The 17,790-nt window shown below is 43.6% G+C and overlaps 1 protein-coding gene across 3 annotated transcripts in view; it reads left to right on the top strand.

Moving 5' to 3' along the window:
• The first annotated feature begins 9,888 nt into the window (after window positions 1–9,888).
• MCM9 (minichromosome maintenance 9 homologous recombination repair factor) overlaps window positions 9,889–17,790 on the top strand; it is a 74,445-nt gene continuing 66,543 nt past the window's right edge. For 2 of the 3 annotated variants that reach the window (XM_084622127.1, XM_084622128.1), the window contains exons 1-2: window positions 9,889–10,279; window positions 12,100–12,416. In XM_084622127.1, the coding sequence (XP_084478253.1) occupies window positions 12,107–12,416 (310 nt within the window). In that variant the 5' untranslated portion in view covers window positions 9,889–10,279; window positions 12,100–12,106. The remainder of the gene's footprint in view (window positions 10,280–12,099; window positions 12,417–17,790) is intronic. The other variant, XM_084622126.1, reaches the window with a different exon arrangement.

Genomic DNA, 17,790 nt, shown 5'->3' with positions numbered 1-17,790 from the left:
TACCAATAACTCCTGAAATTAAGAACATCTCTTTGCAGGCATCTTAACCTGAATTTTAGTTGTTATACGCTGTTACATCTGTATTATTTATGTATACAGAACTCAAACAGCAAATAAATACTTGACAAAGGCCCTTCTCCAAAGAGTTTTAAACCTAATTTTACAGGTGACAGAATAGAAGAGACCGTAAGAGGGACAACTTTACTGTAATGTCTTACACTCTAATCCTGCACTGAGCTCCACCCAGGTGCATACCTGAGCTTACCTGGAGTACCAATTAGTCTCACAGAAAAGTTAATACTGGGCCTATCACCATGACAATTTGGGGTTATTTGCAGAATTGAACACAACATAGAAAGCTACTCACAACAAGAGGAAGCGTTAATACAATTAAAAACACTTCTGCTGGAAATATTTGTATCTATGCTGATAAGAAACAAACACATCAACCAAAAGCTAAGGCAATAACAAATAGGTCTAGCATCGTTCCCTAAAGCTCACTAAAACCTGACTCTGTCCCAAAGGTGAAAGCTCATGGAGATCACTAGGTTGGATTGTCCTGACAAGAGGAATACAGAATTGGAATAGAGTGCTGATATTTAGGCTGTTTTAAGTGGATAGTACTACTGTTTGTATTAAGTATTTCCCCCTCCCCACTTTCTTCCTGCCCTTAACTATGCACGGTGAGAGTCTCATATACTAAGCAAAAATGAAGAGCAAGCCGTATTTATACCCTACTTGGGTGAGATTCCATTTTCCAATCTCAGTTGTAGGCAGATGGATTGAGCTGAGCTGATTGGAACCTTCCTTTTATGTTTGAGGGTGAGATTCACGCAGTGGGGGATTGGAAACTGCCCCGTGGATAGCCAAGGAGGCTGCATGGCTAGTATGGAAAAGGAGACCTCAGGGAGGTCTATGGTGAGATATTTTGTTTTACCTATTTTCATAGCATGTGGTTGGAATTCAACTGATTAGTATCTCCATCCTATTTAGGTCTTTAGAGACTATGTAAATTGGGTTGAGGAAATTACCAGTGAAGGTGAATGTTGTATGTGATAGGAAACCAATGAAGTTGACTGGTAGGGATGGTGTGTGAAAGTTTCTTCAATAATCCCTTCTCTAGATCCCATGAATTGGTTCACCACTCTTAACTTGCAGGATGCTTACTACCATGTGTTTTGTTCATCCTGCATACCGAAAGCATCTGCATTTTATCACCAGTTTAGAGTCCTACCATTTGGCTTGTGAACAATTCCAAGGATTTTTACCAAATGTTTTTTGGTGGTAGCAACTCATCTGAAGTGACGAGTGATATATACCCCTATTTCAAAAACTGAGTGATAGATGGCCACTCACTGCAGCAAGTCACAGATTACATTCAAACCGTTCTCCATCCATTCTCCTGGGTAGGCCTGAGGACTAGCCGAGACAAATTTACTCTTATCCCTATTCAATCAGTAAACATTATGGAGCAATACTAGAATATTGGAATCCACATCAGCATACCATCCTCAAAGAAAGTTTGGCACAATGTGTCATCTCATTTCCAACCTTCATTCTCAGCCAAGAATTTCAGTGAGAATCTGCCACGCTTGCTATAACACACAGCTGCTTGTACTTAGATCCCCCCTCCCCTTCAGGTCTTTGCCCTCTTGAAATCTGTTTACCAACTGGTTAGACACAGCATGGACTTATCTATAGTGGTCCCTCCACAAGTGCTGACATCTCTGTTTTGGAGGCCAAAAACTCAAAATGCCAGCTAACCTGTAGTGTTTCAATCATCCTACCCCTGCCAAAGACTCTTGTTACAGATTGTGCCAGCATGGTTGGGGTGCACATCTAGACAAACTTCAAACACAGAGACTGTGGTCCAGGACAGAGTCTCAGTTGGACATAATTGTACTAGAACTCAGAGCTGTTCACTTAGCCTGAAAGGCTTTTTACCTTTCCTGCAAATCACAATCATCCAAGTCCTGGCAGACAGTATTACAGGAATGCATTACATAAACTGACTCGAAGAAGCAAAATCATCCCCCTTATGAGAGGAAACTATCTACCTGTTGGACTGGTGCATCATTCATCAGATCAACCTAACAGCCCTACACTTACTAGGCAGCCAAAAAAATTTAGTGGATAAGATCAACAGGAAGGGCTCCTCTACGCACAAATGTACTCTCAAAGATTTGGTTCCTTTTACAAGGGGGGATCCCCACTATAGACTTCTTTCCTACCTATGTCAATGCAAAGTACTTTATATTTTCCTCCCAGGGAGGAGAGGGTCCAAACTCTCTGGCAGATGTATTCCTGATCCAGCAGGAAAGAGACCTCCTATATCCTTTTCCTCCATCCCAGAGGGGATATTGCCAGTGATCTGAAGAAGATACAACAGCATATGGCTGAGATGGTGGTGATAGCTCTGGCCTGGGCTTATCAATTCTGGTACTCCAACTTGTTGCACCTGTCAAGCCAACTATCTCCTCTTCCACTTCAAAACCATCCAGATATCATTTCACAGAACCAAGGTTTCGTGTTATATCTTGACCCAATTTTTCTACATCTGATAGAATAGAGGCTAGTTGACTAAATTCTGTTGATAGGACTGCCAGTGGTAGCACAGGACATTTTGATCCAGAGCAGAAAGGCTTCTACAGGATTGACATACAAAGCTACGTGGAAGTGTTTTTCATTGGGTTCCATTCAGACACCTTCTATCTTTGGAATCTTCTGCTCCTGTTAGCTTGGATTATTTGTCTTTGAAACACCCAGGTCTGTTGATTAGTTCTTTTAGAGAGCACTAATCTGCTATCTCTGCCTATCATCCGTCTTTTGAGAGTCAATCAGTTTTTTCCCATCCCACTGTATCAGTGTTTCTAGGAGCCTGTTTCATGTTGTTCCACGCAGTCAAGAACCTCTTTCCTTGCGGGAACTTGAATGTGGTGCTTCTATCATTGATGAAATCTCCTTTTGAACCCACATCATCATGTTCATTATACTACTTTTCTATTAACACAGCATTTTTGGTGGCTATTATTTTGGCTTATAGAGTGGATGTAATCCAGGCTTTGATGGCAGGCCTTATATACATTATATCCTAAAAGGACAAGGTTACTCAGACCACATCCAAAGTTTTTGTCAAAGAGGTTTTGGATTTTCTGATTAATCAGTTTATATACTTGCCTGTGTCTTTTCCTAAAGCTTATGAATCTCCTGAAGCAGTTATGCTTCATACACTCAATGTTTTCTTTTTACCTGTTTAGAACAAAAGCCGCTTCTTAAACCATTAAGGCTTTTTGTAATTTTTGGAGACAAACCTAAGGGGTTGGCTATTTCCTCAGAAAGACTCTGTGATGGTGTCTATCAGGCCTTTGCTGCCTGACAGACATCCTATACTATTCCTAAGGCCTGGTCTACACTGGGGGGGGGGCATGAGCTAAGTTGGTCTAAGTTACGCAACTTCAGCTATGAAAATAGCGTAGCTGAAGTCAACGTACTTAGAGCTACTTACTGCAGTGTCTTCACTGCGGTAGGTCAATTGCTGACGCTCCCCCATTGACTCCACCTACACTTCTCGCTCCGGCGGAATACCAGAGTCGATGGGAGAGCACTTGGTGGTTGATTTATCACATCTTCACTATACTCAATGAATCGACCCCCTCTGGATCAATCGCTCCGGAGGTAAGTGTAGACAGAAGCTGCAGCCATGAACGACTAGATACTTCACCATCAAGAAAGAATACTTTGTCATCAGTTGGGCTGTAGTGGTAATACTTTATCTTTCAAGGGTTCCCTTTGACTTAATACTGGAGCATGCACCCCTTAAATGGAGTAATGAAGAACACTAATCCTACCCTTATTCAAGGGTATATGATACTGCAAGTACATGGCTTTTGTGTATGACATTGACCAGATACACAGAAATAGAATACACACTTCTTTTTCCAGATGGTGGGATTATTGCAGAAGGGAGAGATCGGACCCTCAGCTCCATTCTCCAGGGGGAAGTGTGTTGGAATCTATCAGGCCGTCTCTGCCCCCTGTGAAGGTGTTAGTGCCCTGACACACCCCTGCTCAGGCCAGGTTGACAACAAGACATAATTGTTTAGAGCCCTAAAAGGGTCACGGGAACCAGGAGGCCAGTTAAGAAGGCTTGCCTGCTGCTTCTCAGGGCAGTGTGGGGGTGAGACTAGGACAGAGAATTCCTACACATTGAACAAACTACCTCCTTCCTCTTGGATTAGGAAGCACACTGCTACAGCTCAAACAACATCCACAGCATGCTTATGGGGAATCCCTATTTCAAAAATTTGTACCGTAGCTACTTAGAATTCTATTGATACATTCCCCATTCATACTCCATTGTGGCAGCTTCTACAACAGATGTCCAGTTTGGCAGGGCTGTTCTGGGGTCATGATTTAGATAGGGGTCCTATCCTCCTTCTCCACTAGGGGGTGACTGCTAGCCATTCATTTGAATCCATGTGTACAAATGCTTGAATAAATATGGTTATTTACTTGGTCTGTCAAGCTGTTAAAAAATTAATTGCAATTAATCACGTGATTTTTTAAAAATCATGATTAATCGAGCAATTAATCACGATGTTCATAATAGAATATATTTATGTATTTTTGGATGTGTTCTACATTTTCAAATATATTGATTTCCATTGCAACACAGAATACAAAGTGTACAGTGCTCACTATATTTATTTTGATTGAAAATATTTGCACTGTAAAAAACAAGAGTATTTTTCAATTCCCCTAATACAAGTACTGTAGTGCAATCTCTTTATCATGAAAATTGAACTTAGAAATGTAGAATTATGTACCAAAAAATAACTGCATTCAAAAATAAAACAATATAAAACTTTAGAGCATATAAGTCCACTCAGTCCTACTTCTTGTTCAGCCAATCGCTCAGACAAACAAATTTGTTTAAATTTGCAAGAGATAATGCTGCCTGTTTCTTGTTCACAGTGTTACCTGAAGTATGCCCGTTCATGCTTCAAACACCATTCCAGAGGCCATGCATCCATGCTAATAACGGGTTCTGCTCAATAACAGTCCAAACCAGTGCAGACCGACACATGCGCATTTTCATCATCTGAATCAGATGCCACCAGCAGAAGGTTGATTTTGTGTGTGTGGGGGGGGTAGTTCAGGTTCTGGAGTTTTCGCATCGGAATGTTGCTCTTTTAAGACTTCTGATGGCATGCTCCACACCTCATCCCTCTCAGATTTTGGAAGGCACTTCAGATTCTTAAACCTTGAGTCAAGTGCCATAGCTATCTTTAGAAATCTCATATTGGTATCTTTGCATTTTGTCAAATCTGCAATGAAAGTGTTCTTAAAACACACAACATATGCTGGGTTGTCATCCGAGACTGCTATAACATGAAATATATGGTAAAATGCAGATAAAACAGAGCAGAAGACATACAATTCTCCCCCAAGGAGTTCATTTTCTCAAATTTAACTAATGCATTATTTTTTTAAGGAGCGTCAGCATGGAAGTATGTCCTCTGGAATGGTGGCTGAAGCATTGGGCATACGAATGTTTAGCATATCTGGCACGTAAATACCTTCCTTTCAGGTGACATTGTAAATAAGAAGCGGGCAGCATTATCTCCCGTAAATGTAAACAAACTTGTTTCTCTTAGCAATTGGCTCAAGAAATAGGACTGAGTGGATTTGTAGACTCTAAAGTTTTACATTGTTTTGTTTTTGAATGCAGTTATGTAACAAAAAAAATCTACATTTGTAAATTGCACTTTCACGATAAAGAGATTGCACTACAGTACTTGTATAAGGTGAACTGAAAAATGCTATTTCTTCTATCATTTTTACAGTGCAGTATTTGTAATAAAAATATAAAGTGAGCACTGTACACTTTGTATTGTATTGTAATTGAAATTATATTTGAAAATGTACAAAAACATCCAAAAATATTTAATACATTTCAATTGATATTCTATTGTTTAACAGTGTGATTAAAACTGCGATTAATCACGATTAATTTTAATTGCACTTAATTTGAGTTAATCCTGTGAGTTGACTGCGATTAATCAACAGCCCTATTATTTACCTACATAGTGAGATCTGTGAGGACAAAAGCTTCTTCAAGAACCCATTACGGTAAGGTAAATAACTTTTTAAATTTAAATAACTTTTAAAAATAAACTTTTTAAAAAATTTCTGTTAAATAGGTCTGGTTTGTGTCTTTATTCCAAATTACCTGCATGGAAGTGGGGGCTAGCAGTAAAACAATTCATTGCCACCTCATGTGGTGCTTCCCCAGTGATTTGCACAGGTAACATGGGGGGCCAGGGGATAAATACTGGGCTTGAAATAAATATCTAACTCAGCTACAGTCACCACAGCAGTCTATATAGTTAAGATCACTGTATTATTTAAAATAAGTATATAAAAAAAAACCACCACTGAAATTAATGGACTACTCATGTAAGTAAGGCAAGCAAAATACTGTTTTGATGTATGTGAATTAAATATATTAAATAACCTGAAAGTACAAATTCTTTTCCTACAAATCCTTTTTGTAATCCTTTGTTTCGCAGGTGTTGACTTTTCTCCGTGTATTTCAAATTAAGTTACAATTAAAGGTTTTCATTTCCTTTTTTGTGCACTTTTCTCACAGACTATTTTAGCGCAGCCCTGGTAATACTGTTGTGTCTGGTGCCTTTGCAACCTTAGATTACTGAAGGAGAATTATACATATTTTTTTTGTGAAGATCTTACACTAGCAACTGTTTGGGGGATACAGGTTGTTTCTATTTTAATTTTGCACCAGTTAATCATTCATCAACTGCCAACAGCATCCAAAACACAATGGAATGCAAGGTCTCTGCAATGAGCATCTTACAATAGAAGACTCAGATCCTGCAAACACTTATGCAGATGGTTAGACCCCTAGGGTAAGTGGGTCTACTCACATGCATAAAGTTCTTTTTCCTTTATGCCACTTTTTCTGGTGAGGATCACAGCAGCAGCATGGAGAGCAGGAAGGACCACACCTCCTTTTCCTCCACAACAGGTTCTAGTTCCTCATGGGGGATTCTCCAGCATGCCTAGTAGAGTTCCAACAGAAGCCTCCCAAGGGGCATCCTTATCAGGTGCCTGAACCACCTCAACTAACTCTAGATCTAGAGGAGTAGCATCTCTACTCGATGGCCGTCCCATATAGCCGAGCTCCTCCCCCTATCTCGGAGTAAGCCCAGTCACCCTGCAGAGAAAGCGATTGCAGGACTGGGGCACAAACAAACACCAAAAAGAAGACACATAAACTCGTATCACTGAGTGTATCTTTGGGCCTGATCATCCATCCCTTGAAGTCAACAGAAGCAGGATTAGGATTTAAGAGCAGAGCACTTAAAATGTTGTTGGTGGATAACAGCACTTTTAATGATATAGGAAAGTAGTTGTGGGCTAAATGAACGTTAGAGGAGAAATGTGACTGAAGAGTGGATAGGGGCCTAGCGCATGGGGATTGGAATGGAATGTCAGGCATGGGGAAGTATGTGAGGTTTTGCTTTTTAATTTTAAAATGTAGTAAAAAGATTTAACTGAAGTTTTACAACTAGTTAAATACGTAAACATTTTTTCTCCCCTTTACAAGCTAAATAGAACACATCACAAATACTCAGATGAAAAGGAAACTTATATTTAACACCTGCCACTCCCACCAAACAAATAAAAAAACAACTTGTGGCTGTGTCCCAGTCCCTGCAGCATAAAGAAGAGAAAACTGGCTTGCCTATCAGCCTGACTGGCTTTAGAGACCAAAATTCAGAAGACCTCAAGGTATCTGTCCAACTATGGGGATAGGGGAGATGGGCCTAACTAAGCTTCAGTTAATTGGGAGTTTTATTTAAATGGAGCACTACTACAATTGCATTTTCTCCTTTATCTATAACTATCTGTAGTTCTCACAGCTTGCCTGAAAGGTAAGTAACTGTAGTATCCTCATTGTATAGATGAGGAAACAATCACAAACAACAAACTTCCCTGAGCTCGAGCAAGTTGGCTGTAGAAGAACTGCAAATTGCATTTGGATCTACTAATATGAAGGTCTTTTTGGCATTGCTGACAGTGAAAAATCACAAACTTCTGTAGACAAAGGCTTCCTTTACAATAGACAATTAGTCTGATCAAAAAGAAAAGGAGTACTTGTGGCATCTTAGAGACTAACCAATTTATCTGAGCATAAGCTTTAGTGAACTATGGCTCACTTCAACAGATGCATTCAGTGGAAAATACAATGAGGAGATTTATATACACCCAGAACATGAAAAAATGGGTGTTACCATACACACTGTAAGGAGAGTGATCACTTCAGATGAGCTATTACCAGCAGGAGAGCGAGGGGGGGGCCTTTTGTAGTGATAATCAAGGTGGGCCATTTGCAGCAGTTAACAGGAACCCCTGAGGAACAGTGGGGGGTTGAGGGGGGAAATAAACATGGGGAAATAGTTTTACTTTGTGTAATGACCCATCCACTCCCAGTCTCTATTCAAACCTAAGTTAACTGTATCCTGTTTGCAAATTAATTCCAATTCAGCAGTCTCTCTTGGAGTCTGTTTATGAAGTCTTTTTGTTGTAATATTGCAACCTTTAGGTCTGCAATCGATTGACCAGAGAGACCGAAGTGTTCTTTGACTGGTTTATGAATGTTTCAGAGTAGCAACCATGTCAATCTGTATTCGCAAAAAGAAAAGGAGTACTAGTGGCACCTTAGAGACTAACCAATTTATTTGAGCATAAGCTTTCATCGGATGAAGTGAGCCGTAGCTTACGAAAGCTCATGCTCAAATAAACTGGTTAGTCTCTAAGGTGCCACTAGTACTCCTTTTCTTTTTATGAACGTTATAATTCTGGACATCTGATTTGTGTCCATTTATTCTTTTACTGAGAGGCTGTCCAGTTTGACCAAACCAGTTTGACCAGACTGACCAACTGGACAGTCTCTACGTAAAAGAATAAATGATGATCTGACTGGGGAGACTCTGGGACTCTACACTTTGGCTGGTGAGAACATCTACTTTAACAGTTCCAAACCTGCTAAAAGAACAGAAGCACTTGTAGCACCTTAGAGACTAACAAATTTAATTGAGCATAAGCGTTTGTGGGCTACAGCCCACTTCATTGGCTGCATAGAATGGAACATGTAGTAAGATTTATATATGTGTACACACACAGACCTAAGTTGGAAAAAGAAAAGGAGTACTTGTTCAACCTTAGAGACTAACATACAGCTAAGGTGGAAGTTAACTAATTAGCCTCTCACAGTGTGTATGGTAACTTCCACCTTATCTGTATGTGTATATATATATAGATCTTACTATATGTTCCATTCTATGATCACATAAACGTTAGTAATAAATGTTAGTCTCTAAATTAGCCACAAGTCCTCCTGTTCTTTTTGCGGATACAGACTAACATGACTGCTACTCTGAAAACTGCTAAAACTGACGGTTACTTACTGTTGGGGACAAGTTTAAAACATTTTAAGCAGAACTGTTAAAATTCATTTAAAACGATATTTTTTTTTAAAAACCCACATGTAATCCTGCTTCTTGCCCTCTGTTCCTTTACCGACTATCATGATTGCCTCTGCTGGACGTCTCGTTCTTCCTTCAATGCCCGGCCCCCTCCGCTCTCCTCTTCTTCTCCCAGCACGACAGCTCGGACTATTTTTATTTCTGCAACGGTTCAGATTACTACCCTCCCTGCAATCGGAGGAGAGCCTGGCTCCGGGGGGGGGGGGGGGCATGAACAGGGGTAAAAGACACCGGCTGAACGACCGCGGAGGGGGGCTTGGGGAGAGAGAGAAGCGATGCGCATCGGGGGCTTGCCCTGGCAGGGCTCAGCACCAGCTCACCCCGCGGCCCGGGGAACAGCCCAGGGCCACCCGAGAGGCCCAGCGCGGCTCCCCCTCCAGCTCCCCGGCTAGTAGCACAAACTGCGCCCTGGCAGAATCTCCTCTCTGGGCTGCAGCCTGTGCCTCTACCCCGGCCCCGCGGGCCGCTCCCGGGCTGGCTCTGCGCCGCCTGCTGGGGGAGGCTCTCTCCCTCTCACGCTGCTCCCAGGCACGTTTCCGGCTGGCTGGGCCCCTCTCGCCGGCAGCCGGCCCGGGCGGGGAGCGGAGGGGGCGGGACGGAGCCGCTTCTCCTGCCGGGTGAGGGTGGCCGCTCAGGGTCGCTGCCTCGGTGCAGCGCGGCGGCTGCCTGCGAGAGCCCGGCTCGGGAGGCGGCGGCGGCGGCGGCAGGTAACCCCGGGCGGGGTAGGAGAGCGAGCGGCCCGCGGGGGCAGGCGCTGGAGCAGGGGCCCTGGGCTCAGCCCCAGCGAGGGGCATTGCCCGCGCCGCAGGAGCGGCGGGGAGAAACTTTGCGGCTGGGAGTTCCCCGTTCCCCGGGGCTGGCCCGGCCCGGCCCGGCGCCACGTGCCGCGCTCCGCGGCCCCAGCCCCCCGGGGGCCGGCGGGATTGGCTGCCCTGGCCCAGGGAGGTGGGGCTGCGAGGTTCCCGCGCCGCCGCCGTGTGCCCCCTGCCTGCGGCGGGGGAGACGCCCCTCAGGCCTCGCTGCGTCTTCGGCCCCTTTCCCTCACGTTTGTGTGTGCGCCCGTGCCCGCAATGCGCTGGGCGCTGCGCGGACACAAAGGCAGGCCTGCCCCCCCCGGGCGGGGGTAAGGCTGCCTCGCTGCTTCAGCCCCTTCTTTTCCATTTCCCTGGTGACGGTAGTCACAGCTGGACAGGCCTGAGCGGGCTGGGGCTCCTGACTCCCCGGTGATGGCACTTGGGGGTTGCGCACTTCGTAGCTTCTGTGGGCTGAGCTCATTGCACATACCAGCGGTTCCTTGTGTCTCTTCATTTCCCCCCTACAAGTTTCATGTGTGCCACCCTCCCATCCCCCGCTATGTCATGGACTCCCTGCACCCCTGCTTCACACACACACACACCCTCTTTAGGACTCTGTATGCCCCCTATTTCATCTTCCCCATACCAGCATCCCCCATTCTTCCCCCCCTTACTAGGGTCTCTGTGTGCCCTCCATTCCCCCCCCCCATTTGCCCCTTCCCCGTATGTCAGTGGCTCTTTGTGTGACCCCATTCCCTCTCATGGCAGGACCCTTCATTCCTCCTCCCATAGCAGGGGCTCTGTGTGCATTCTCTATTCCCCCACCCACCCCCTATTCTGATTGGATGTGGCATTCAAAAGTTATCACTTTACACATTCACAGAGAAATGCCATCATGCTGAATGGAGGACCTCACTACACTCAGCCAATCAAAGAACATATTTATGTTACGTATGTTCTGTCCGTTAGGAAGTTTAGAAATAGGAATGTCACAGGAACCACAGACCACCTGGTCTTTATTAAAAAAAAAAAGTTTTGATTAGTTGGTAGTTTGTTGGTTGCCCAAAAGTCATTTATACTTAAGCAAACAAAAACTCACTGATATTTGTTCCATTCACACTGACTCAAAGGAAAACATTCCAAATTCTAAACTTCATAGATGGTAAACTTGAGCAAGAGAAGATTCCTGCTTCTTTGCAAGTTGCTACTATAACAGGTTTATTATGTAATTATAGTTTATTATTTATATTTCAGTAGCACCCAGAATGTGTTGGGCATTATCTACAAATATAGGGAAGACAAATATAGTCGCAGCCCTGAGGAAGTCAATCCTGCAAACGTGCCCATGCTTGACTTTATGCATGTGAATAGTCCCATTGTAGTTAAATTTGTAAAAGGCCCTAGGACTAATGAGAGGCACTTAATAGAAATTGAAATAAATATCTTAAATTTTCATTGATGTCAATGAGAGTTTTCACTGAGTAAGGTGTGTGAACTAAGACTCTTAGCTAAAGATAATATGCATGATTGCCATATGGTATTTTTTATTCATAATTTTCCAAGCAAACTATCTTTATCCCAGTTTAACAATTTTTTGTCATGGCATATAATGTACTTAGTGTAAAATAGTTTACATTGTTCACTTGTGACCCTAACAAAAATATTCTTTAAAAAAAACCTGATTTTTAGTTTTTGAGATCTTTAATTAAGTTTTTTCCCTTTTACAATTATAGGTTCAATATGCTATTAAATGCTGACCAAGTAAACCTAACTGGACAAGTGTTTGAATCCTATGTTTTGGAACATCACAGGAATGACATCTTGCGTATCTTAAGGGAAAGAGATGATGAAGGACATTACCCAGTCGTTGTTGATGCCCTCACCCTTTTTGAGACCAACATGGAGATTGGAGAATATTTCAATGCATTTCCAAATGAAGTGCTCCCTATTTTTGATAATGCATTGCGCAGGGCAGCCATGACAGCTCTGCAGTCTGCTTCCCAGGCTCATGATTTTAGCATTAAGCAGAATCTTCATGCCAGAATATCAGGTGAGTCATTGAGGTGTGTAATTCCATGAGATGTTGTGGATTAATGTTTTATTAACAAAGGGTAGTATTCACCAGAGAATTGGGTGCTGCCTAACCCTGTAGGCACCTAAAGTTCCTAAAGACTGAGCAGTCCACTGGTTAGGGCTCAGAGACCCATGTTCCATTCTCTCTGCTTCCCATCAGGCAGAGTGGGGATTTGAACCTAGGTCCACACCTCCTGGGTGAGTGCCATAACCAATGGGCCAAAGATTATACGGGGCACCAGCACTACTTCCTCTTCCTCAGTTTTTCCTGAAAAAGGATGTAGGTGCCTAACTTCAGGAGACGGTTCCCAGCTGTGGATCCCAAACAGAGATGATGCCTCCTTCTGGCCAAGAGTTAAGCACCTAATTCCCTTTGAGGGGTGCCACTTAGGCCACACCCCTCTCCTCAGCATTTCCTATTGGTTAGCTTCGGCGGCTGCTTGAACAACTTGCTGGCTTTTGTGTATCCCATTCTTAGGGGCCTAACTCTCCCCATATATTATATAAGGAGCCTTGGCGCCTAATTCAGGGTTTTGAATTCCACTGGGCAGCAGAGCAATGTAACACTGAGCATTGCAGTGCCTTAATCTTCCTTGTTCATCCCACCTTAAAAGTTCCAGTGTACTCTATTTGCCAGGAACTAGTGCAGTGCCTGGTGGGAGAAATTACTGTCCTTTGTGTTTTTATTTTTGCAATTTTGATATGTAAGGAACAATAAGGAGTTTAAGTATATTAGAAACAAAAGAAATCCTAGCAATGAAAAGAGCCTCTATTAGATGCAGATGGCAAAATGGTTAATGATTCAGAAAAGGCAGATGTGTTCAATAAATATTTCTGTTCTGTATTTGAACAGAAGCAGGATGATGTGCTTTGTTCAAAGGAGAATGATAAATACTTTCCAGACTACTGGTAAGTATGGAGGATGTTAAACAGCATCTACTAGGGATAAACATTTCTAAAAGAGCAGGCCTGGATAGCTTGCACCAAGAGACCTAAAAGAGCCGTCTGAGGAGATCTCTTGCCTGCTGATATTCATTTTTAATAGTTCTTGGAATACCAGGGAAATTCCAAAAGACTGGAATAGTGCTAATGTTGTGCCAATATTCAAAAAGCTTAAGTGGGATGACCTGGAGAATATAGGCTGGTTAGCCTGACAACAATCTGGGGGAAAATAATGGAAAAGCTGAAATGGGATATTGTTAAAAAATTAAAAGCTAGGAATATAATTAATGCCAGTTAACATGTTTTTATGGAAAATAAGTCTTGTCAAACAAACCTGATTTCATTCTTGGATGAGATTACTAGTTTGATAAAGGTAACTACATAGTTGTAATATACTTTATATTTCTGTAAGGTGATTGACTTAATACTTATGAAATTCTAATTAAAATTAGCACTATAAAATGTCAATAGAACACATATTAAATGATTATGAACTGGCTAATTGACATCTCAGTAGTTGTTAACAGGGAAACATCATCAAATGGTGTTGCTAGTGAGCTTCTGTAGGGATCAGTATGAGGCTTGACATGGTTTGAGATTTTCATCAGTGATCTGTAAGTAAATATAAAATCATTGCTGATTAAATTTGCAGATGGCACGAAGATTGACAGGATGGTGAATAATGGTGGGAATGGGTCAGTGCAGAGGGATCCGTATGCTGGGCCCATTCAAACAAAACACATTTTAATATAGCCAAAGGCAAAGTTACACATCTCAGAACAAGGAATGCAGGCCATAACAACAGCATGGGGGATTGTATCCTGGAAAGCAGTGACTCTGAAAAGGATTTACTGGACGTGCTCAACATGAGCTCCCAGTGTGATGCTATGGCAAAAAGGCCTAATGCAATCCTTGCATGTGTAAACAGAGAAGTAGCAAGTAGGAATCGGATGGTGATTTTTTACCTCCATATATGAAAATGGTGCAACTGATATTGGAATACTCTCTACAGTTCTGGTATCCACATTTTAAAAAGGATGTTGAAAAACTGGAGAAGGGTGTAGAAAAGAGCCACAAACATTATGTCAGGGCTGGAGAAAATGCCTAGCAGTGAGTAACTTAAAGAGTTCAGTCTGTTTAGTGTAGCTACAAGAAGCTTCAGAGATGACTTAATTATGGTGTATAAATTCCTTCATGGGGAGAAAACACTAGGTACTAAAGGGTTCTTTAACAGAGAAAGGAATAACAAGAATCAGTAGCTGGAAGTTGAAGCCAGACAAATTCAAATTGGAAATAAATTTTTAACAGTGAGGGTAATTAACCATTGGCGCAAACTACCAACGGAATTGGTGAATTCTCCATCTTCTGATGTCTTCAGATCAAGAATGGACACCTTTCTGGAAGATATGCCTTAGCCAAACACAAGTTATGTTTTAGTCAAACACACGTTACTGCACTCAGTGCAGGGGTAATTGGAGAAAATGTAGTGTCCTGTAATCTACAGGAGGTCAGACTAGATGATCTAATAATCCCTTCTGGCCTTAAACTCTGTGAATCTATGAGAGTCAACAGAGAACTGCTGTTTGTCTAAGAAAAGCCGAAAATGTAGTCCTCATTAACAAAGCCAAAGAAACCCCCAACACAATTTGCAACAAACCAGTGCTGCTTCTATAAAGCCCTGCATGAGAGAACAGAAAGCTTTCACGAGATAAAAGGCTTGGTTACAATTAAAGGAGCATTATTTGAAATTCTCAAGACCAGTGCAGAGAAAGAAAGTTGTTATAATTACGGTTTTTTATTTGTGTTACAGTTATAATATTAAACTTGATTTAGGTAAAATTATATTAATACATATAAAATCTCTTGGAAAAAAATTACATTATTTGAACTACTGAATTATAAAGACAAATGTACTGTATCAAATAGAATATGGTCTACAACAGCTAGTAAGATGGAGGTGGGGATGGAAACTGAGGAACAGATGAGTATAATGATAATCTAAGGTCTTAATGTGTGGAGCTCATTTTAGGATCAGGGCTTAAACCAAAACTTGTGTATTTATTTGTAGTACTGGGACAGGCGAGTCTAGGCTGACCCATAATTAAAGGCCTGCCCCTTCAATTGAAAGTGGGGAACCAATAAGTCCTGGCTGAAATTTATTGCTGGGAACAACAAAGGAGAAAACAGAACAGGAGTGAGGATAAAGGTTGAAAATCAGGGTTTCAGAGGGGGCACCAAACAGAGAACCTGGAACAGCACTCTCCGCTACTGCTCCTCAAAGGTGTCTGAGGAGTCAATGGATGCTGCCCAGAGGAGCTGTGCCCAGAGGCATGAGCAGACAAGGGACTAGTAATATACCCTACAGTTGCAGAGCACCCTCCTGTCTAGTATTGTCCTCCTGGTATGATGGATGGCCATCTTGGCCAGTGCCAGGATGAAGTTGACAAGAAGGTCCCGCAACATTGTGGGACCACAGATGGGGTATGCAAACATCAGGGAGGTGCAGGGAAAAGTGCAACCAGAACCTCAGTAGGAGAGGAGGATGCAACCTGGTGCACTATGTGTTCTCTCGCCGCAGAAGGGACAGATATTTAGGGAGTCTGTGAACTGTGCCAGGTACATGCCCATGCTCATGGCTCCATGGAGGAGCTTGCAACTAATATCCCCAGTGGGTCATAGAACCAGAGTGAAGTACAGACTGGCCCACCAGAGTTCCTCTCCCTCTGCAGGCAGTAACAGGTCTCACCATTTGGTGAGAAGGTGAGACACAAGGGTGAGGAAGTGGATGGTTTGAAGAACGAGTGTGTACAGATGTTTTCTGGCATGTCTTGGAGGCAAACTGGCTAAATGTCATTCAGGCAACTCAGGCGGCCTGTTGGGGGTGACCGGGGAAGCTTGCAGTCCCGATGCTGAGTTGTGGAGGGCCAGGAGCAAAGAATGGGCGGGGAGCACCATCCCGCAGGACCTTCTTGAGGAAAGTGAGAGAAGCAAGAGGCAAGGCTGTCCTCGCCTACTGCAACAAATGACAGCAGACACACAGGGTGGGCAGCCCCACGTGCTGGCCACGCACCGCAAAGTCCACCCAGTCCTTCAGATAGTCCAGAAGGTCTCTGGTTCTGGTGTCACCAGCCAGGACTGTCCTCTGACACCAATCAAGACTCCATCCCCTGCACATTTATATGGGGGTTATGTAGCAGGGGGTCTGTGAGCAGGTCCTCCACCTCAGTGGCCACTATGGACCTGGTTGCTGACACTAGCTGCCAGGTCCTGAGGAGGTCCTGGTATAAGACTTGCAGCTCAGAGAGATCTCGGGGGAGAAAGGTGCATGCCCAAATAGAGCAGTAGATCCACACCCCACCGGACGACATGGTGCATGGGTGAAAGGGAGACTGCCTGTCACCTGTCCTCAACCATCAGACCAGAGCTCTTAACCCAGTTGTCTAAGGCAGAGGAGGCTGCTGAACAGATGGTTTGACAAGCCTCCATCCACAGCAGGTCTCTCAGGTCTTGGGTCACAAGGAGCACATTGTCAGCATACACCAAAAGGCCCACCCATAAGTCTGTCTCCCAAAGCATCAACCCCGTCATCCTGTTGCATAGGAGGCAGAGGAAGGGCTCAATAGTGATGGTATAGACCTGCTCAGACAGTGAGCAGCCCTGATTCACACCGCAACGAAAGGTGACAGGTTCAGTGAAGCCCCAGTTGAGCTTGACCAGACACTCCACAGAGGCCTACAGCACCTGTAGAAACCCCATGAAGTGGGGTCTGAAGCCAAACGCCAGCAGAGTACCTGTGAGATATCTGTGATCCATCCTGTCAAATGCCTTCTCTGGTCCAGGAACAGGAGGGTGAGTGACAGACCATCCCTGAGTGCTAGCTGGAGTAGGTCCCAGACTAGATAGTTTGTCAAAAATAATCCAGCCAGGGATGGTCTAGGTCTGGTCAGGGTGGTTCGTTCCTGCTAGCATAGACCCCAACTGCAGTGAGATGGCTTTCACTATGACTTTGTTGTCTGTGTTGGGGAGCGAAACTGGGAGCCAATTCCTGAGGTCGTGGAGGTCCCTCTATTTAGGCAACAGGGTGACCATGGCCCTGCCTACACTATAGGGAGAGAACCCCACTCCCCAAGGACTCAGCCCAGATAGTTGCAAGGTCTGGGCTGATCACTTCCCAGAATGTGTGGTAGAACTCCAGAGTCAGCCCGTCAGTCCCTGGAGATTTGTTGATGGGGATCAGACAGAGGGCCTCCAAGAACTCGACCAGAGTGAGAGGTTACTCTAACCAAACCTGGTCCCCTGCACTGACTGTAAAGAGTTCATCCCAGAGGCATCAGCATCTATTGGATGCAGGGAGAAAAGGCTGACATAAAAGGCCTTGGCCCTTTCCCGCATCTCAATCGACCCTATGA

The sequence above is a fragment of the Lepidochelys olivacea genome (genome assembly GCF_965140295.1).
Source record: "Lepidochelys olivacea isolate rLepOli2 genome assembly, chromosome: 3".
NCBI classification, from domain to species: Eukaryota; Metazoa; Chordata; order Testudines; family Cheloniidae; genus Lepidochelys; species Lepidochelys olivacea.
The sequence above is the reverse complement of the archived record's forward strand: the minus strand, read 5'-3'. Positions and strand labels throughout refer to the sequence as shown.